The sequence below is a fragment of the Gossypium arboreum genome, chromosome 11 (assembly GCF_025698485.1).
Source record: "Gossypium arboreum isolate Shixiya-1 chromosome 11, ASM2569848v2, whole genome shotgun sequence".
Taxonomy (NCBI): Eukaryota; Viridiplantae; Streptophyta; class Magnoliopsida; order Malvales; family Malvaceae; genus Gossypium; species Gossypium arboreum.
In genome coordinates this window covers 49,386,075-49,409,212 of record NC_069080.1, presented here as the reverse complement: position 1 = coordinate 49,409,212, position 23,138 = coordinate 49,386,075, and the positions used below count along the sequence as shown (strand labels likewise).

Genomic DNA, 23,138 nt, shown 5'->3' with positions numbered 1-23,138 from the left:
GCTGCATATTCACAGACCACAAGAGTTTAAAGTATTTGATGACTCAAAAAGAATTAAATCTGAGACAGTGGAGATGGTTATAATTAATCAAGGATTATGATCTGATCATCGACTATCACTCGGGAAAGACAAATATAGTCGCCGACGCGTTGAGCAGAAAATCCTTGTTTGCATTAAGGGCCATGGATGCTTGTTTGGTATTGCTTGATGATGGTTCAGTCTTGGCAAAGCTAGAGGCTAAGCTGACATTTCTTCAGGAAATCTATAATGCTTAAACTAATGATGATGACTTGAAAGCAAAAAGGACTCAATGTGAGTCAGGTATTGAATCAGATTTTCGGATTGGTTCTGATGGTGTTTGATGTTCAGAAATAAGGTTTGTGTACCCAAAGATAATGAGCTTATTGGGAAAATTTTGCAAGAAGCACATAATAGCCGTTTATCAATTCACCCGGGAAGTACCAAGATGTACAACGATTTGAAGAAAATGTACTGGTGGAACGGCATGAAAGAGATATTTCTGAATTTGTATCAAAATTCCTGGTATGTCAGCAAGTTAAAGCTGAACATCAAGTACCTTTAGGTTTGTTACAGCCTGTAATGGTCTCCGAATGGAAGTGGGACAGAGTTACTATGGATTTTGTGACAGGATTACCGTTAACTCTGAAAAAGAAAGATGCCATATGGGTCGTGGTGGATAAGTTGACGAAGTCGACTCATTTTATTCCTGTAAGGACAGATTATTCCTTTGATAGATTGGCCGACTTATACATTTCTGAGATTGTAAGATTGCATGGAGTACCTTTGTTGATTATTTTAGACAGAGACCCGAGGTTCACTTCGAGATTCTAAAAAAAGTTACAATAAGCCTTGGGTACGAAGTTGAACTTTAGTACAGCTTTTCACCCTCAGACCAATGGTCAGTCCGAGCAGATGATTCAGATTCTTGAGGATATGGTGCGATGTTGCATCCTCGAATTTCAGGGTAGTTGGGAAAAATACTTGCCGTTGGTAGAATTTGCCTACAACAACAGTTTTCAAACAAGTTTGAAGATGGCACCTTATGAGGCCTTGTATGGCAGGAAGTGTCGAACTCCATTCTACTAGACAGAACTCAAGGAAAGTTAGATTCATGGAGTTTATCTAATTAAAGAAATTGAAGAGAAAGTTAAAGTGATACGAGATTGTTTAAAAGCAGCATCGGATAGGCAAAAGTCATATACTGATCTGAAAAGAAAGGAAATTGAGTTCCGAGTTGGAGATTAGAGTATTCTTAAAAGTATCTCCATAGAAAAAGGTGTTGAGATTTAGCCAGAAAGGCAAGCTGAGTCCACGATTTATTGGACCATATGAGATCACCGAAAGAGTTGGGCCATTAGCCTATCCTTTAGCATTGCCACCCGAATTTAAAAAGATTCACGATGTGTTCCATGTATCTATGTCAAGGCGATATCGATCAGACCCCTCTCATGTGATTTCGCCGACTAAGATTGAAATTCAGCCAGACATGACTTATGGAGAGGAACCGGTTAAGATATTAGCTCGTGAAGTTAAACAGTTGAGGAATAAAAATGTGGCTCTAGTAAAGGTTTTATGGCATCGACATGGTGTGGAAGAGGCTACATGGGAGCTAAAAGAAACCATGATGAGCCAATATCCAAACCTGTTTACTGGTAAGACTTTCGAGGACGAAAGTCCTTAAGGGGGAGAAATGTAACATCCCGAAATAGGGCCTAGTCGGAATAGTGGTTTCAGGACCAAAAATTTGACATTAAAATATTTATTTTATGATTATTATGAGGCCTAGTATATGAGAATATGCATGTGATAAAGTTTCATGAAGAAATCCTTTGAGTAAGGTGTCCAAATGGAAATTAGGGACTAAATTGAATAAATTGTAAAACTTGGATTCTAGAAGCATTTTGTATGAAATTGCTTTAAATTACAAATTAGAAGGTCTTGGGGATCAATTTTCCCAAATTTTAAGTTTTTGGACAAAAATGGGCTTGCATGGATGAAATTTTAAAGAAATGGCTTAAGGGCATTTTGGTCATTTGGCATTTTAATGAAATAAAATGGGAAAAATAATAAAAAAAAATCAGTCGTTTTCTCCCTTGTACCAGCCGAAACTCTCAAGCCCTCGATAGCCAGGGTTTCCAAGCTTTTCAAGCTCAATAGTAACTGCTTCCAAGCCCCATTTTTAATGTTCTTTGTATTTTTGAAATCCCTGTAGCTTACTCTCTCCATTTCTACCCATATTTCATGCTAGGGTTCATGTTTAAAAATTTACCCATGCATGAGTTACTTGTATTTTGATGGATTATGGAGGAATAAAAAAGTTGGATGTGTGTTAAACATCTTTTCCTAAGTGATTTTCATGAAAAACCCTTAAAGGGACCTTTTTGCAAAAGTTGTAAAATGTGTGGTAGAAATGGGAAAATAATGGAAAATGTGGGCTTCCATAAGAGGGAGAAGTGTTCATCTAGGCTTGGGTAAGGTAGAAATTGCATGTGTTTCATTATACGAGCCTAGGGACTAAATCGTAGAAATGTAAAAGGTTAGGGGCAAAATAGTCATTTGGATCGGAGGTGGAATTTGGACTTGAAATGTATAATGTGGAGTGTTAATGATTTAATTTTGTTGTTATAGACCCCGAGGAACAAATTTCAGAGGTCGATCGAGGAAAACGAAATATTTCGGAATAACCAAAACACGACACCGAAACGAGTACCAGGTAAGTTTAGATAACTTAAAGTAAACTCATAATGTGTCTAATTATATGATTAATGAATGCATGATGATTTCATTTATTGATGGAATGAAATTCCATGAAATGCATCCTTAATAATGATATGGTGAAAAATTGTCTCGGTTGAAGTTAAAAAGGGAATTCGATGGATAAACCATGCTTGACATGTGAATTGAGATCTTGCATGTGTTGCAGTGAGGATTTAGCCTGGACGGGTGATCCGTTGATCTCAATTATGAAAAGGATCTAGCCCGGACGAGTGTTCCTTGAATGATCAAGCCTCCTGAAGAATATATGTGCATTACGGATTTAGCCCGAACAGGTAATCCGATTAGGGTTTGAATTTAGCCTGGACTGGTAATTCAGATCTGAACTCATTAAGAGTGTTTGTCGCTATAAGGGATTTAGCCTGGACTGGTAATCCCGACATCTCCTTATGAGTTCGTATTATGGGGGATTTAGCCTGGACTAGTAATCTTGCCATAAGATGTGAGGTTCGCAAGAGTGCATACCTGAAACGATCATTCATACGAATTGACGGTTAATGGATATTCCATCGAAATTTCCTAGAAACTCAACGAGATTAATATGAGATATATGTACAAATTGAGATGTTGAATGTTGAGCTCATCTAAGATAAATTTCATGGTGCTTTGTTATGTGATTAACTCATTTATTGAGTTTATGTGATAAGAAAGTCATTTCATGTTTATAAATTTTATTACCCAATTTGGTTGTATGCTAATTACTTTGTAAGTTTACTTTCCGATTATTCGAGCTTACAAGCATGTAAATGCTTACCCCTCTCTTTTCCCTACTTTTCAGAGCTCAAGGACTCGTAAGGATTGGAAGATGGTTGGTAGAATCGGTACACTATCAAATAGATCAGTTTTGGTATAAAGACATTTCTAATTTGTTCCATGGCATCTATAGGACTTTTGAGTATTTTATTATATGTTTCATTTGATTTGCCAAATGAAGACATGTAAAGATGTACCTATCTTTCTGTACATAGCCATGAGAATTGGCTTATTTTGAAGTAGGCTATGACCTACAAATCTATGCATGTTTATAATCATATGTAATGGTTTGTTTATAATTGGCAATGAGTCACAAGAACGAGCCAATTTTGAAAGTATTAAAGTGACATGGAAACTCATAAATACAAGATGGGAAATAACCTAGCATGTATGAAACCAATGATATGAGGTTTCCATGCAATAAGTTTTGCCAAGATCATTTATAAGAGTATAATCATGTTTTGCTTTGTAATTGGTAATCATTAAGTATAAGTGATGAAAAGGGTAACCAAAGGCTTGGAAAATAGCCTATTAGGGTCCACACAGTTGGACACACGGGCGTGTGTCTAGGCCGTGTATGACACACGGGCCACTCCCATGGGTGTGTGTTATGGCCATGCGTCCCCTACACGTAAAATTTTAAGTCAGTGTTGTACACGGGCAGGCCACACGGGTGTGTGTCTTGGCCGTGTGTCCTTAATTGTATGATAAGGGTAAAGTCAGTGTTGCACACGGGCTGAAGGCATGGGCGTGTCCCAGGCCACACGGGCGTGTGTGATCACACGGCCCCATCCACATGGCCGTGTGACACTTCAAAGTAAGGGAAATTTTTCAAGGTACCCATAGTTTATTGAATGCTTCCGGTTTTGTCCCGAACTGCCCCTAGGTATGTTTTAGGCCTCAAAGGCCTATATAAGGGACAAAATGTACATGTTTGAAAAGTTTTAAATTTGAACGAAATTTGGTGACCCGATTTAACATGTTTGTGAATGTGAAATCCCGGTAACACCTCGAACCCTATCCCAGTGTCGGATACGGGTGAGGGGTGTTACAAAACCCATCAACCAATTTACTCGATCATTATCATCACTCCAAAATTGACCCTCACAAACCCATTCAAGAACAGTGAATTCATCAACTAAACCAATAATAAAATATCAAAGTTTCAAATTGAAAGAAATAGAAAATCAAGCAAAGAGGGGAGAAAACTCAAGATTTCGGGTTCCATATCTTGAAGGGTTTGAGGTTTGATCTAAACAATCTAAATGGTGAGGAAGCGATCATTAATGAGGAGAAGTTCATATTCTAAAATGGTGTAGGTTCAACAATGGACAACGCAGATCGAGGTTGTGGACTTCAAAATATCGCAAGTAAATTCTTTAAAAAATTGTTATAATAAAATGCATATATATATGGACTTTTTTAAAGTGTGATAATTATTTTTAAAAATATTTATGTTAGAATCAAATTTTAAAATATATAATATTATAGATAATATATAAATAAATATTTAAGTTAAATGAAGAAGAAAATTTATTTAATTTTTATTTAAATTTTGATTACCTAATTAAAATTATAACTTAATATTTATTATTATCACACCTTAGTATTTAAAATATTGATGGGTGTATGTAAATATTTATGGAAAATGGGAAAAATTAATGCTAAAAAATACTTGGATGTAAATATTTAACTTGAACAAGTCGACCTGGAGTTAATTTTTCTAACATTAATTCTATTCAAAAATAAAAATAAAACCACTTACGTATTTTTATACTTAAAAGGTTTTTGCTAATAAATGTCTAAGTACATTTTCTAAGATTAGCCAATATATTATTTATAGAAATGATATTATATTAAATTTAATAAAATAGAAATATGAACCATTTTAGTAAAAATATTAATATAATCTCTAATAATCTTTTCATAAATTTAACTAAGATAAAATCAATAAATTAACAACTTAAATTTATATTTATTTAATTTTAAATTTATGTTTAATTAAGAAAATATGTATTTTAAACTTAAAATTAACCTAAAAACTAAGTATGGGTAATATTTAATTATTAAAATAAAAACTAACCTAGATAATATAAAAGCTATTTTAAATAAATAGAAGTTTATTTAAGTTAAATTAATGGATGATAAACTATAAATCATTTAATTGAACTTAAATAATGATTTAAAACATAGATATTATCTTTAAAGATATAGAAATTAAATAAAAATGAAAATGTTGAAATAGGATAAATTTAACTATAAATCAATGTTTAACAAGTGGAACATTTTCAATTTTTTGTTTAATTTCTATATCTTTAAAGATAATATCTATATATATATATGACATGAATTTTGGGTAGAATTGGAAGGGGAATCATTAATTATTAATGTCAAACAGCTTGTGGCCTCTTGATTTTTATCCCGAATTTTCAATATATATGTACACATTATGCTATTTTGAACCAATAGAAAAGCGGTAGATTTCTTATGATTTTATATTCAAATTAAATTCTTGACCTAAAATTTTCTAATCGGCTTTTTACTAACACTATTTCTATTTTAAATTTTGAGGAAAGAAAAAGCAATAGTCAGAAAAAGAACATCTCCCCCAATCAACCTATTGTGTGCATGCCATGCCTGCATGGTTTGGGTTTGGCAAAGACACTTTTGACCTCGAAACACAAACCGCCGCACTAATGAGTTACTAAGCACGTTCCTTGCACGCGAATCAGAGGAGAGTATTAATAACCATATTTATGCTCCTACTATTGCCCTCTCTATCCTTAATTTTCTCTCTCTCTTACAGAACCTAGCGGGAAAATTAATTACCTGTTGACGCCAACAGCGCGTCACCACTTATGTCGGAAACTTTGGCACACACGTAAGACGTCGTGCCCAAGCTTCGCTTTTAATGCCGACAATTTATTGCTTCCCCAAGTAATTCCGTGTCCCCCATCTTCTTCTGCAACCCCCGTACTATCTCATTACGCGCCGTCTCACGCGCCACCTGACCTCACTTTCATGTCCCACCTTTCGGTAACGAGATTACGCGAGAGTACAACACCATCTGAAAGGTCCCATTCCAATCCAAAATAAATAACGTAAGTTTCAGTGTTGAGAGAAGAGCGTGGTTAGCGCGTGAAGCGTTGGATTCCTTTATTTTGTCCGCTCTGCAGACTGTACCCAACAGTGGACAAACCCCAGCCCTGCTATCTTCACAGTACCCACTCGAATTCTTATAAACCAGCCCAATGTATTTTACAGTTCAGTAAAAAAAAAAAAACCAATCAACACATAAATAAATGAGATGAGGAGTTAAAAGATATTTGTTTTGGAATGGGAGAGTGATCAAGAAGGATCCTTGGTAAAAAAAAAAAAAAAGAAAGGAAAAGAGAGAAGAAAACTGCTTCTTTTGCAGATAAAAAGACAGGTTCAAGGGGAAAAAAAAAATTATGGTCACACTGTCTTGCTCCTCTTATCTTCTTTTTCGTCTCTATTAGTGAAGAAAAGGGTGCTTTTTCTTTTTTATAAAAATCTCTTTTTTGCGGGGGTGTAAATTTTTGTCTTTGGTGGGATAAATGGAGTTTGAGGATCAAGAGGAGCAAGAAGAGGAGATGGGTTTGGCACCGAGTTATGACCCGCTTGCAAACTCATCTCGAGTCAAAATGTCAGGTGTCGAACCGGGTTCGATAACTCCAACGGCTCAGCAGCAGCAACAGCAGCAGAGGAAACCAAGGTATAGAGAGTGCTTGAAGAACCACGCGGTGGGAATCGGCGGTCACGCCGTCGACGGTTGCGGTGAGTTCATGCCAGCTGGAACCGAAGGTACCCTCGATGCTCTTAAATGCGCAGCTTGTAACTGCCACCGGAACTTCCACCGTAAGGAAACGGACCTGGGTTCCCCACACTCCGTCCCCATGACGGACCTCTACTTCCACCACCCCCACCACCAACCACCGCAATTCACTCCTTACTTTAGACCCCCAACGGGGTTCCTCCACATGGCTGGACAGCAAAGGCCGTTAGCCCTACCATCGATATCAGGAGGCGGCGGAGGACACAGCAGGGAAGACCAAGATGATGTTTCGAATCAAGGGAGTTCGAGGAAGAGGTTTCGAACAAAGTTCACGCAGGAACAAAAGGAGAAGATGTTGGCTTTGGCTGAGAGGTTAGGGTGGCGGATTCAAAAACAAGATGAAGCGATTGTTCAACAGTTCTGCAATGAAACTGGGGTCAAAAGGCATGTTTTCAAAGTTTGGATGCACAATAACAAGAATACTCTTGGTAAGAAACCCTAGAAACACCTTCTTCACGGTTTAGAGTGACTGGAAAACAAAAATGAGAAAAGAAAAACTTGGGGGGGGGGGATTTTTAGTTAGAGTATTTAGGGTTACTATGGGGGTGGGGGCGGGTTAACATTTAGTACTTTTGTAGTGATTATGATGTTGAAGGGTAGGTTACTAATATTAATATTGTTACATCATGTTAATGGCTACTTAATTTTAGCTCTAATGAGATGAAATTTTTTTAGTTCTAATATACTTTGATTTTGTTGCATATCAAAGCTCTATTTTAATGTGAACATGGATTTAGATAATGGTGCATTGAGGCAAAGTGGAGACATGCAATGCAATACAATGCAAGAGGCGTGAACATGGAAGAGCTTTAACAGGTTTATGAGCATGGGGATGGATTATGAGCTTCTCACGAGTAAGATCTTTTTTGTGTAATTAACCCGGATAAGAAGCAAGGAATTGGATTAACCATGATTTTCCTTGTATGATATATTAAACATTTCCTTTGTACGTGAGTTTATCTGCAATTTCAGAGTTAATGGTCCTTTTCATGAGATCTTTTGCTTCTTCTAATCAAACTTTTTTGTTTAAGGAAATCTTCTTGCCGCACTAACATTGATATTGTGCTTGGGAAAAAGTGAGAGGAAGGAAGGGGAAATGAGGGGGTTTGAGCTTGAGTTTGAAACATACAATGGCATGGCATCATCAATGAATGCACTTTTTGATCCTTCTTTCCTCCACCCAAATGCACTTTGCTTTCCTTGTTGCACACTTGTTTTGTTTTCACTTCCTTTTTGTGCTGTTTTTGTTTGCATTGGTACATTTCTAAGTTCAATCAAACAAAGTTTTCTGATCAGATGGGCTACTTTCTGTTACCAATTGCAAGCCTCCTTTTGTTTTGTTTTATATATATATATATATTTCCCGGTAATGCATTTACTTTTTCAGTCTTTCTTTGAGTACAGAAGGGGCTCTTCTTGCTTTTTTTTTTTTTGCTGAAAATTTCTTTTAATTAGTAATATATTTGCTCTTTCATTAGTATTCTTGTAGATAGTATAAAATAATGGGTTCTCAAACTTTATATGATATACATTTATTGTCAAACTTTAAGAACCTAACCAGATGTTCATGTAAGAATCACCTTGGGAAGGAAATGCATCAGCTACAGTAATATTTTCTGCCATGCAAAGCTCAAATCCAGATGTGGGTTTATAACGCCATGCTCGAGAAACTCAATAGACCCTAAACTTGACCTTTTAATTCCATCTTCGTTTTCTTTCTTTTTTTTTTTGTTTTTTAATCCTTGAATGGAAACATGTGGAATCCCCAAGCAGCAAGGCAAGTAAAAAGACACATGTTTTTGTCTGCAATTTTCTCATCAATCAAAACCCATGGCTTCATTTTCAGCCTTTTTGGTGGCTAAATTCCCTTAAGATCCCTAGAAAGCAATGTTCTTCTTTGTCCCTTCTCAATTCCCTAGTAAGCTTAAGTGAGTCTAAACTCCCTAGATGCCCATTAGGCTACATAGGCCTTCACTAGATGTGCTCTGATTGGTTGGTCGATCCATGTCTTAAGTTTAAATTCCTATGTAACCAAGCATGTTGTGTTAAGTAAAAAAAAAAAACATGTACTAGTGAAGACTAAGAGAGATTATTTACTAGCACTACCATCAGTGAGCTGTTTATGTCAGAATTCACCTGCAATGCAGGTAAAAGAGGGATATGGATTCCTTATATAAGGCAAGGTTTTTAAATGAGGGATGTGCTTATTTTTGGGCCATTTTGCTACTACTACTAAAGATAGGGCTTGGGGTTTCAAAGTTACAGTGGCGAATTTTTTTTATGGTTTTTGTGATGTTATTTGCTTGCTCTGGTGTCTATATCTTACCAACAAGATATGCACATTGCTTGATTCGGGAATTCTAACCACAGTATCAGTTAAAGCTGCATATGCTTGTATGGCAATTGCATATAGATGGAATAGTGTGGTCCAGTCGATATATCTTTGGTCAAAATGTTTAATTGCATCAGATTGTGATTGATTATCTTCTTCCTACCTGTACTACTTAATATGGCACATTGTCTTTATTCATGATTTTGGCTACTTAATTAAAGCTATGTGTTGACATCAATTTAAAATAGAAGCTTTAAAAAACTCTATTTCTGAGAGCACTCGATGCGAGCATATTCAAATTTTTTTCATGTATAAGGAGTTACGTCTTACAAATACTTAAAAGTAAAATAATAAATAGAGCAATACAGCTAAAAACAGCCAACTGAGCGGTATATGGAGAGGGGTTATCCAAAGACTAAACTTGGTGGGAGTTAAAATTAAATTTAAGAAAATTAAATATAAATTCACTATTATATTAATTTATAATTTTAATATTTTTCAAAGGAATTTAATTGAAAACTTATTACTTTAGGATCAAAATTCTACTTACATCTTAAAACCCAAGATGAATGGTAATAGAAAACTTGAACAAAAATCTTTTATCACTCAACTTTTATTTATTAGATTAATTTAAGGGTTAGTATTAGGGGTGAGTATTCGATCGAATCGAATCGAGTCAAAAATTTCGTGTTAGTCGAGTTGATGAATCCTATTTTAGCAACCGAACTTAATTTGAATTTTTTTCGAATTGAATCAAATTGAGTTAAAAAATTTCGGATCAAGTCGAGTCGAGTTAACGAATCCTATTATTTATACTCAATATTGCGTTTACATGGACCGATTATTTAACTAGTAGACGATGTACAATATTATTTAATTACATAAACAATATAATGGTTTTGTCTTTTAACTTAATGGGTAAACATTTATCAAAACGATGTAGTTTTGTCTTTTAACTTAATGATTTTGACTTTTAACTTTTAAAAAAAGTAAACATTGATTAAAATAATGTGATTTTGTCTTTTCTTATTCGAATTTTTGGATAACTCGAATTGTACAATTCATATTCGAGTTAAATCGAAAAACTTAAATTTCCATCCGAGTTTATTCGAATAACTTGATTAACTCAAATAACTCGAACTATTTAACTCAAAATTTGAAATTTTTTATCGAATTTTTTGAATCGAATTGGATTTTGCTTACCCCTAGTTAGTATGCTTATTCCCATAATAGGAACTCTGATGATGTTTATTATCTATAGGCTTAATTTATTATTTTGTACTTGAGTTTGACATTTTTTTAATTTAGTACTGTATTATTTTTTATCCAATTTGGTACTTGTATTTAACAAAACCTATATATTTTGGCATTCAAAGGTAATAATATTAATTTTTAGTGTTTAATTCAGGTTTAAGGATTAATTTGATGAAAGCTAATTGCTAATATTATTAGGTTTGAATTTTTCATGATTTTGTTAAAATAATTAATTTAGTGTTAAATGTGAATTTATTTAATTTTATGTTTAATTTGTCAAATATAGTTCAAAGAAAGTGATTTAATTCAAGTTTTAGGATTGATCGATGAAAGTTAATTGTTACTAGTATGAGCTAATTATAAATGTTCTTCAATTCAATTCTAAGACTTGAATTAAGCACTAAAAATTTAACAATGTTATTTTCAAGTACCAAAATATATAGCTTTTAGCAAATATAAACACCATATTAAACCAAAAATAATACAGATACTATATTAAAAAAATGAAAGAATCAAATTATATTAAACCTTATCTAATAATATACATTATTTATATATCTCCAAATATCTGGGTTGATTTGACAGAGTCTAAAGCGAAATTCTTTTCAAATCATCTTCGCTAATGCTTTCAAATAAATTGATGTATAAGCATAATAAATTATCAAATAAGATGATTTATTATAGAGCACTTATCATTTTAGCAGTACACGATCCCAAGATTCCTTAGCCTTATATTATAATATAAACAAATTTTGCCAATCTTAATCAATACTCTAACTAATGTATAAAAATTCATAATATTAACAGTAAATTATCAAATTTCTTTTAAAGTATCCATATATTGAACGGTCGAATTTGAAAATGAAGAAAAAAACAATATAAAATTTTAGCATTTAATGAAAGACTTTGGATTTTAAACTAAGACTGGATTTGTTTTATTGAAAAACAATTTATTAATTATACTTCATATATACTTTGATCAGTGCAATTAGATACCAATTAGCAGTTTTCAATTTTAAAAGGAGCTGACTAGGGTTTCTATCACTAAGCAATAAACTGATAGAGAGAGAGAGATTGGGTGCAAAATGAAAATGTAGGAAGAAATGGGTGCAAAATAAGACACAGAACACAGTGGGTGGGTTTGGGTCCTATATGACTCCAAATAATAGTGCACAAGAGACACAACACAACAGGCCGGGGGCAACCCAATGGAAGGGTGGGGGTCCTCTTAAGATTCGTTTGGATTGTTACCTTTTGTAAAGCAAAAGAACCAAAAACAAAAAATTTAGAATCGCGAAGGGGAAAAAAGTTAAAAAGTTTGGCCTTTTTTAAACGCCCTATCGAGATAACACTTTTCCTTTTATAATTTTGTTTTGAATAGTTGATGGATGGACATAGACTAGACTATGACGGTTCATTGCCAGACCATGATTTCCCTCTTTATATCTCTTCTGGTCTGCTCTCCGACCTGACCATTAATTTTCTTGTCCAACATAACTGTGCAATCAACACTTTTAATGTGGGATGCCACACCCTGTTTGGAGTATACCAAATGAATATATTGTCCAAACCTTTGTAAAATTAAACATACTTTGTTTGTTTTTCTGTTTTGAAATTAAATAAATACTCCTCTCATAGTTAGTTTGCCTTTAAATTTTAATTTTTATTACTGTCATCATCATCACCATCGAAATAGAATTTTTCAAATGACCTATATAAGCTTTATATTATAAAGGGAAAGCCCATAACAATACACCTCAACTAAAAAATGGAGTTGAAGACTAGTTGCAGCAAGGATTGTTCCAGAACTTACACAACTCAGTTCTAGACAGTCGAATAACGTAGGATTAGGTATTTGGGAGCCAACTCCAACACTAATTTTATATATTGTTGACTTTAACAAATAGTTAAAATCCAAAAAATAGTACATGAGTAGAAGTGACACTTTTTATAATACTGCGACAAATAACAGAAAAATAAAGGACAAGTGTCACACCCAAAATTCTTTAAACTTGGAAACTAAGGACAATTTAGGGGTTAAATTGAAAGATATCGTAAGATGGTGATCTTTACTGAAAAATTAGGATAAGATAGTAACTAAAATTGGGCAGGTTTGAAACCCATTTGGTTCGGTTGAATTAGAACTAGTCGATCCCCTAGTGGGAGACAAAATAATTATGGAACATGAAAGGCTATAAATAGCGGGAGAGTGACTTCCCGATAGACTTTTTCTCCAATTTGTTTCATTTTCCTCTCTTCATCTTCTTCCTTGGTCGCCCCAAGGAAGCAATTATTAAAGAAAGCTCTACATGGAGTGACGATTGTGAGGTTTAAGTCGGAAAAGTGGATTTAGTAAGATGGCAAGTTCTTAGTCCTTCTATAAATATAAGGATTCAGAGAATGAAGATAAAGGTTTCCAGAAACCATTTTAAGGATTCTATATGTTTCAAATGAAGGAACGAAGGAATGAATGGAATAAGATGGGAAAAGTAAAGATCATGGCTAGGCCATGAGTCCAATAAAAGGCTATATGCCTAAAGATGAGTAATACCATAGCTAAAAGATGCTATGACATCACCAAACTGATGTGTAAGACCACAGTTGAAAGATGTTATGGCATCATGATAACAATGAGTAAAACCATGGCTGAAAGATGCTATGGTATCATGGTAATAATGAGTAAGACCATAGCTAAAAGACGTTATGACATCATGTGAAAGCACACTAGAATGGTTAAATAGGATTAAGACTGTGGCTGAAAAACACTATGACATCCTTTGATAGTCCCTCGGGACAGTAAACACACGGTTACATTATGTAAGATCGTATTTAAAAGACGTTATGGCATCAGGGAAGGTCCGACGAGACAATAAGCACGGGATAGTTCGATAAGATGATAAACATGGGATAGTCCAATGGGACATTAAACACAGGATAGTCCGGCAATACATTAAACACGGAGAAGTCTACTAGGACATTAAAAATGAAGATTATAGGGGTAAGACCTTAGTTCGGCTATGACAACCAATTGAGTCCGTTAAGACATTGGATAAGGAACTTGATGAGTAAGACCATAGGTTAACTATGACAGCATAGGGAGTCTGCTAGGGCAATAATCTTAGGTGGTAAATCAGAACAGGAATTGTGAGACAACCCACAAACAAGAAAAAATGAATTAGAAGGAAAACGAAAGTATGGACTTGCAATAGTCGAGCAGTGGGTCGAAGGAATCTGCCAATGAATGAGAATGTAATGGAAATTGTGACAGCCCTAAAGTGACCCTAGTCGGGAAGCGGATTCGGGACCGCTAAACAGAGTCACCAAATTATTTGAACATGATAATTATTGTCTAAAATATGTGATTATGAATGTGTGAAAGTTTTAGGCTTCGATTTAGTAAATTGCATGCGAATTTAGTCAAAAGGACTTATGTGAGAAAATTTAGAAATGTGCTAGGCAAATGTAAAGTGGCCTAATAATGCATGTTGTAGAAATGGTGGGTTTGCATGTCAAATTGCCCAATATTTGAGCTAATGGCCGGCCATGCTATGAGTGGAAACATGTCACAAACATGTTATGTAGTGATGTATGTTAGGAACAATAAAATAATGAGTATGAGTAATAAAAAAATGGAAAAAGGAAAAAAAAATGTGTGTGGTTGCCCCCCCTCCATTTCCGTGAATAGAAGAAAGAAAAAGAAAAAAAAAATGTGTGTCCATCCTTTTTTTCATTCTTCTTGACCGAAAATTCAAAGGAAAGAAGGGAGGAAATGTTGAAGAGATTCGGCCATGCTTGTAGCTAGGTGAAGGTAAGTTTGATGTTGTGCCATGAGATTCATGCATGTTTTTTTTTGTTAGCTTGAGTTCTAACTTGCCCATGGTTCAAATCTTTACTATGTCATGGAGATGATATTCGGCTAAGGTGGATTTGTGTTGATGTTAATTGCATGCTAAAAGTGAAGCTTGTAATGATGCATGTGATGGTGGATTGATGACTCTTGAATCTCCATTTTAGCATCCTTGAGTGAGACATTAAGTTCTTTGTTCAACCATGACCAAAATTGAAATAGTAAGGTGTTGTGATGCATTCGGCCATGGTAGGAAATAGAAGAGAAATAAGGTTGTTTTTAGATGAAGTAGAGTCTAACAAATGAGCTCGTATGTGCATTAGTTGCTAGATGGAGAAGAATCGGCTAGCAAGTTGTGTGCTAAGGCCGAATATAATTTTGTATATTATGGGTAATGCATGTGTTGAATTAGTGTAAAGGGAGAGGATGCTTTAATAGTGTATATATGTGTATTAGCCAAGTTTTGAACTTGAAACAAATGGTGTTTAGTCAATACAAGTGACCATACTTGTAGAATGTATTAAGTGTTGCAATCGGCCTTAGCATAGATGTGTATGTTCGCCACATGAATGAGTACATGAGTTGATGGGTATGTTCGCCATTGGTAGCCTATTGACGGCTTTAGCTTGACTTAGAAAATTCGCTAAGGGAAATATTAGCTAGTATGTTGAATTCGATTCGTGACTTCGTACATATGTGACTCTAATGTCTAATGTATATATGGGCTAAGTACCTTGAGCTTCTCTTTGATGTTCGAATGAATTGTATTAAATTGCTTGATGTGATTAAAATGTGTATGATCATTGTGTATTTGAGCTAAAAGGTGGCCATATGACCTATCAAACTCCTTGTCATATTCGCCATAAGCTAGCAAAATGAGACTTTAATAAGTTAAATTTGTTTGAATTAGCTCAAGAGCTTAGGGACCACAGCTTGATAAGGAAAAGGAAAAAGTGATCGAATAGTCATTGAAGCCGCTTCGACAACATCCGAGGTAAGTTTTCGAGTAATGGAACTTGGATTATGATTTGATTAGATCATGTTTTAAGCAAATCAAAATCATGCTCTTTGTGTGTGGCTATTGAGCCGAAATTGCAAGTGTGATAAGTGTCTTGTGTTTGAGTTTTGCTAATGAAAATGAAATACGAATGTTTCATGATTTATTGATAATTGTGCTTGGTTATTTGAATGATGTCCGGGCTAAGTCCCGAAGGCTTTGTGCTAAGTGACTATATCCGGACTAAGATCCGAAGGCATTTGTGCGAGTTACTAAATCCGGACTAAGATCCGAAGGCATTTGTACGAGTTACTAAATCCGGGTTAAGTCTCGAAGGCATTTGTGCGAGTTACTATAATCGGGCTATGTCCCAAAGGCATTTGAACGAGTAGCTATATCCGGTTAAACTCCGAAGGTACGTGATTCGGGAATGAATGAACTTGCTGTAAAAATTTCAGTTAATACGCTTGTGAAATCCCAACAATGAGGTATGTTTTGTATGTGCTTTGAATTAGTTGAGCCCTTACAAATAAGTATTCGCTCGCTTGATAAATGAGCTACCGCCTTTGGCTAAGTTGATCTTTGTGTATGAATATAAGGGTTGGTAATGTGAAGTAAGTATGATATTGAGAATTTGTGCATATGAAATTATCTGTTTAGCTACATGAATGCTATACTTTGGTTGTGTTTAAATTCATGGCTCAAACTTACTAAGCATTAAATGCTTACTCCGTTTCTTTGATTCTCTATTTTATAGATTTTGGTTCTTCAGCTATCGGACTCGGGATTTTGAAGTCGAAGTCACCCACACTATCAAAGATCCTTCTTGGTATACTATTTTGGTTGAACTTTGAAATGGCATGTATAGGACTACCCTTTTGTCGTAGGTCATGTACCTTTCGGTTTTGTATAAATTTGGATAGCCATGCGAAAATGGCTTATATACACTTTGGGCATGGTATCATAATCATTTGTATGTTGATCATTAAGAGGTATGGAAATGTTTGGAAACGATTAGCCATTGGGATGGTTAATCATGATCATATTTTGTGCTATATATGTAAAAGGGCTAGTTGAATCATGGAAACTATGAAATAGGTAAAGCCTACCTTAAAGACAGATTGTGACAGCTGCAGTTACGTGGATGTCAAAAATCACTAAAAATAGTAGGAATGGAATTAAATAGTGAATAAATTATGTAAACGAATCTTGACGAGTCTATTTTCATAGGAAAGTAACAAAACGATCATATCAACAGTATGTTAAGAGATATTTAAGTTTTTGTGAGACAGGGCCAGAACGGCTTCTGGAGTCCCTGTTCCGACTTTGGAAATTCATTATAAATTGAACAGAGATAATTAGAAGTCATGCCATATATGTACAGATTCCTTTTCGAGTCTAGTTTCTGTGGAAACAAACAGCATCAGTATTGAAGCCCTGTATAGGGAGATATCCAAGTCGTAATGTGTAAAGGTCAGTGTAGTCGATCCCTGTAATATGGGGGACTTTAACTAATAAACTGTACTAATTGGCCTGACCAAAAATTCTAGAAAAAAATTTGTAGATGAATATATGAGTCTAGTTTTAGAGAAAAATCACGAAACTGATTTTTGAGTTGTGGAGCTCAAGATATGATTTTTAAGGTGACAGTGACACAGTTAGCCGACTGTCTGGAAATTTTTAAAATGAACTGTGCAAGTAAGTGGATTAAGCCCGCTAACCCCTCGTGTCCGACTCCGGCAACGGTCTCGGGTACGGGGTGTTACAGTTTTATTGGTATCAGAGCTACGGTTTAGTCGATTCTAGGACTACCGTAATACGTGTGGGTCTAGCTATACATGCCATTTTGTGATTATTTGATAGTGTGGTGATTTCTGACATTTGCAAATGTGTTTATTTATAGTAATGGATCCCGATCCCGACCGAGCGGTAGCTGATGATCTTGAGAGTGTAACGCCTGCTCCCACACAAGGGACAGCACCGGCGGACTCTCAACCTAATGCTAGTAATCCAAATGATGAAGCTAGACAAGCTCTCTATAGCGTGATGAATGATTGGTTCAACCAATACATTCGAACTAATACGGCTGTTCCACAACCTCCATTCCCGACAAATACCACCCCCGCACCTACAATATGTGACAGCCCTAAAGTGACCCCAGTCGGAAAGCGGTTTCGGGACCGCTAAACCGAGTCATCAAATTATTTGAATGTGATATTTATGGTCTAAAATATGTGAATATGAATGTGCGAAAATTTTAAGCTTCGATTTGGTAAATTGCATGTGAATTTAGTCAAAAGGACTTGTGTGACACTTTTGAAATGTGATAGGCTAATCTACAAGGATCTAATAGTGCATGTAATCAAAAGGAGGACTTGCATGTCAATTTTTCCCCTAATATGTAGTGGCGGCCATGAGCATGGGTGGACAAGGTGTTATGGCTAAAAAGAAACATGTCATAGACATGTTGGCTTAATGCATTATGTAAGGAAAAATAAAATAATGAGCATGGTAATTGAATAATGAAAGGGAGGAGTGATGAAAAAAAAAATGGTCTCATCCATGCCCCCATTGCCGTGAGTTGAAGGAGAGAAAAACTAAAAAAAAACAAGTGTTCATCCTTTGGTTCATCCTTGGCCGAATAGAGGAAAGAAAGGAAGGGGAGGAGCTTGAGAAAATTGGCTATGGTGATTTGCTAGACTAAGGTATGTTTGATGTTGTCTATGAGATGCATGCATGTTTTAGTTGTTAGGTTGAGTTCTACCTAGCCCATGGTCTAAATCTTGCTATGTGATGAAGATGATACTTGGCTTTGGGTGTTGTTTTCTTGGTTGGTGTTTGATGTTATGGTGGTTCACTAGATTAAGGGATGTGTTATGTTGCTTGAGGTGTTAGATAAATTTGAACTCATCACCAAGCTCTTTAAGCAACCCAAGTTAAAAGTTTTGATATTGAGGTATCTTGAGCATTCGGCCATGGTAGGAAATAGAAGAGAAATAAGGTTGTTGTTAGATGAAGTAAAGTCTAACAAATGAGCTCGATGTGCAATAGTTGCTAGATGGAGAAGAATCGGCTAGCAAGTTGTGTGCTAAGGCCTAATATAATTTTGTATATTATGGGTAATGCATGTGTTGAATTAATGGAAAGGGAGAGGATGCTTTAATAGTGTATATATGTGTATTAGCCAAGTTTTGAACTTGAAACAAATGGTGTTTAGTCAATACAAGTGACCATACTTGTAGAATGTATTAAGTGTTGCAATCGGCCTTAGCATAGATGTGTATGTTCGCCACATGAATGAGTACATGGGTTGATGTGTATGTTCGCCATAGGTAGCCTATTGATGGCTTTAGCTTGACTTAGAAAATTCGCTAAGGGAAATATTAGCTAGTATGTTGAATTCGATTCGTGATTTCGTACATATGTGACTCTAATGTCTAATGTATATATGGGCTAAGTACCTTGAGCTTCTCTTTGATGTTCGAATGAATTGTATTAAATTGCTTGATGTGATTAAAATGCGATGATCATTGTGTATTTGAGCTAAAAGGTGGCCATAGGACCTATCAAACTCCTTGTCATATTCGCCATAAGCTAGCAAAATGAGACTTTAATAAGTTAAATTTGTTTGAATTAGCTCAAGAGCTTAGAGGACCACAGTTGGATAAGGGAAAGGAAAAAGTGATCGAATAGCCGTTGAAGCTGTTCGACAACATCTGAGGTAAGTTTTCGAGTAATGGAACTTAGATTATGATTTGATTAGATCACATTTTAAGCAAATCAAAATCATGCTCTTTGTGTGTGGCTATTGAGCCGAAATTGCAAGTGTGATAAGTGCCTCGTGTTAGAGTTTTGCTAACGAAAATGAAAACGAATGTGTCATGATTTATTGATAAATGTGCATGGTTATTCAATGATGTCCGGCTAAGTCCCAAGGCTTTGTGCTAAGTGACTAAATCCGGACTAAGATCCAAGGCATTTGTGCGAGTTACTAATTCTGGCTAAGCCCAAGGCATGGTGCGAAGTTATTAAATCAGGTTAAGTCCAGAAGGCATTTGTGCGAAGTTACTATAACCGGCTATGTCCCAAGGCATTTGAACGAGTAGCTATATCCGGTTAAACTCAAAGGTATGTGATTCGGGAATGAATGATCTTGCTGTAAAAATTTCAGTTAATACGCTTGAAATCCCAACAATGAGGTATGTTTCAGTATGTGCTTTGAATTAGTCGAGCCCTTACAAATAAGTATTCGCCGCTTGATAAATGAGCTACCGCCTTTAGCTAAGTTGATCTTTGTGTATGAATATAAGGGTTGGTAATGTGAAGTAAGTATGATATTGAGAATTTGTGCATATGAAATTATCTGCTTAGCTACATGAATGCTATACTTTGGTTGTGTCTAAATTCATGACTCAAACTTACTAAGCATTAAATGCTTACTCCGTTTCTTTGATTCTCTGCTTTATAGATTTTGGTTCTTCACTATCGGACTCGGGATTTTTGAAGTCGAAGTCGCCCACACTATCAAAGCTCCTTTTGGTATATTTTTGGTTGAACTTTGAAATGGCATGTATAGGATTACCCTTTTGTTGTAGGTCATGTACCTTTCGGTTTTGTGTAAATTTGGATAGCCATGCGAAAATGGCTTAAGTATACTTTGGGCATGGTATTATAATCATTGTATGTTGTTCATTAAGAGGCATGGAAATGTTTGGAAACGATTAGTCATTGGGATGGTTAATCATGATCATATTTTGTGCTATTTATGTTAAAGGGCTAGTTGAATCATGGAAACTATGAAATAGGTAAAGCCTACCTTAAAGACAGATGGTGACAGCTGCAGTGATGTGGATGTGAAAAATCACTAAAAATAGTAGGAATGAAATTAAATAGTGAATAAACTATGTAAACGAACCTTGACGAGTTTATTTTCATAGAAAAATAACGAAACGATCATATGAATAGTATGTTAAGAGATATTTAAGTTTTTGTGAGATAGGGCCAGAACAGTTTTTGGAGTCCCTATTCCGACTTTGGAAATTCATTATAAATTGACCAGAGATAATTAGAAGTCATGCCATATATGTACAGATTCCTTTTCGATCCTAGTTTCTGTAGAAATAAACGGCATCAGTATTGAAGCCCTGTACAGGGAGATATCCAAGTCGTAATGCACAAAGGTCAGTGTAGTCGATCCCTGTAACATGGGGTACTTTAACTAATAAAATCTACTAATTGGCCTGACCAAAAATTCTGGAAAAAAATTTGTAGATGCATATATGTGTCTAGTTTCAGGGAAAAATCACGAAACTGATTTTTGAGTTTTTTAACTCAAGATATGATTTTTAAGGTGACAGTGACACAGTTAGCTGGCTGTCTAGAAATTTTTAAAATGAACTGTGCAAGTAAGTGGATTAAGCCCGTTAACCCCTCGTGTCCGACTCCAGCAACGGTCTCGGGTACGGGGTGTTACACAATACCTCCGATAACTGACCAAATAAGGTCAAATAAGCCCCCAGTTGATAGAATCCGAAAACACGGGGCTACTGAATTTAAGGCTACGGATAGCGATGATGCCGAGCAAAATTTGAATGTTGGTTGGACAACACTATCCGCACTTTCGATGAGCAATCTTGCACACCGATGAGTGCCTAAAGTGTACTATCTCCTTGCTACATGATTCTGCCTACTATTGGTGGAATACGTTGACTTCTGTTGTGCCTAGAGAGCAAGTGACTTGGGAGTTTTTCCAAACCGAGTTTCGAAAAAAGTATATCAGTCAGAGATTTATGGATCAAAAACGGAAGGAATTTCTTGAACTTAAACAAGGTTCCATGTCGGTTACCGACTATGAACGGAAATTTGTGAGGCTTAGCCAGACGCATGAGAATGCATTTCCTCGTAGTCAGTAATGTGTAAACGTTTCAAGGATGGGCTAAATGACGATATAAAGTCAGTATGTTGGTATCTTGGAAATCAGAATTTGTGGTACTTGTTGAGCGAGCTTGCAAGGCCGAGGAGCTCAAGATGGAGAAAAGAAAAGCTGAGGTGGGAGCAAGGGAGTTTCAGAAGAGGTCTTGGGAAACCCTTCCCACACCATCGAAGAAATTTAGAGATGGCTTGGGCGGTCTAGGGACACTTCGGCTTTTCTAGACGAGATCACGATCGACCCCTGTGAGCACACGAGTCACTTCGATCGCCGATGTTGGAAATGACCGTCGAGACAGAGCGGAATGCCGATTGTGGTAAATGGCATTCGGGAGTTGTAGGTTCCATGACCGCTCTGTTACAAGTGTGGGTCACCACCACTTTATCAAAGATTGCCCAAGATTGTCCGAAAAGAATGTAAATCGAGTGGGAAACCGGTGCTACCAACGCTCGGGGTAGACCATCTAGGAATACGGGCAATGCTAGCGGCGGTCAGAGAGGATCTAGAGATGCTACCACTAGATCTGAGGCTCGTGCTCCTGCTAGGGCTTATGCCATACGGGCACGCAAAGATGCTTCCTCGCCAAATGTTATTACCGTACTTTTACTCTCTTTGATACTAATGTGATTGCTTTGATTGACCTTGGTTCTACTCATTCTTATATATGCGAAACCTTAGCATCCAATGAGACTTTACCTATTGAGTCTCGAGTTCAGAATTCGGTGTCAAATTCCTTGGGTCGTTCGTGCTTGTTGACAAAGTGTGTAAGAAATGCCCCTAGTAATTCGAGGTTCTGTTTTCGCGGACTTGATGCTTTTGCCGTTTGATGAATTTGATGTTATTCTTGGTTTGGATTGGTTGACCGTGCATGATGCGGTTGTGAATTGCAAAAGCAAGACTATTGATTTGAGGTGCGCAAATGACGAGATAATCCGAGTTGAGTCTACGGACTTAAAGGGGTTGCCAGCTGTAATATCAGCAATGTTGGCCTAGAAATATGTAAGAAAGGGGTGCGAAGCATACCTTGCGTATGTACTTGATGACAAGGAATTGGAAAAGAAACCCGAATCTGTTGGGTTGTTTGTGAATACCGGATGTTTTTCCTAAAGAATTACCGGGTTTACCACTGCTCGGGAAGTAGAGTTTGGTATTGAGCTTGTACAGGACTACGCCAATTTCGATAGCTCAGTGTCGTATGGCACCAACCGAGTTAAAAGAATTGAAAGCTCGGTTGTAAGAGTTGACGGATAGAGGTTTCGCCGACCAAGTTTCTCACCTTGGGGTGCACCAGTATTGTTTGTGAAAAGAAGGACGGAACCATGAGGATGTGCATTGACTATCGTCAGCTGAATAAAGTGACGATAAAGAATAAAT

General features: G+C 36.1%; 1 protein-coding gene across 1 annotated transcript; it reads left to right on the top strand.

Moving 5' to 3' along the window:
• The first annotated feature begins 6,667 nt into the window (after nucleotides 1–6,667).
• LOC108470383 (zinc-finger homeodomain protein 2-like) lies at nucleotides 6,668–8,400 on the top strand. The gene is made up of 2 exons (XM_017771665.2): nucleotides 6,668–7,833; nucleotides 8,143–8,400. Exons 1-2 carry the CDS (start codon nucleotides 7,128–7,130, stop codon nucleotides 8,199–8,201), a joined length of 765 nt encoding a protein of 254 aa, XP_017627154.1. The 5' UTR covers nucleotides 6,668–7,127; the 3' UTR covers nucleotides 8,202–8,400.
• Nucleotides 8,401–23,138: the final 14,738 nt, after the last annotated feature.

What these genes read in the sequence shown, in the direction of transcription:
- LOC108470383 (XM_017771665.2), top strand. Translation starts at nt 7,128, where the DNA reads ATGGAGTTTGAGGATCAAGAGGAGCAAGAAGAGGAGATGGGTTTGGCA. An exon ending in CAATAACAAGAATACTCTTG is followed by an intron (nt 7,834 to 8,142) that starts GTAAGAAACCCT and finishes ACATGGATTTAG; the next exon opens with ATAATGGTGCATTGAGGCAA.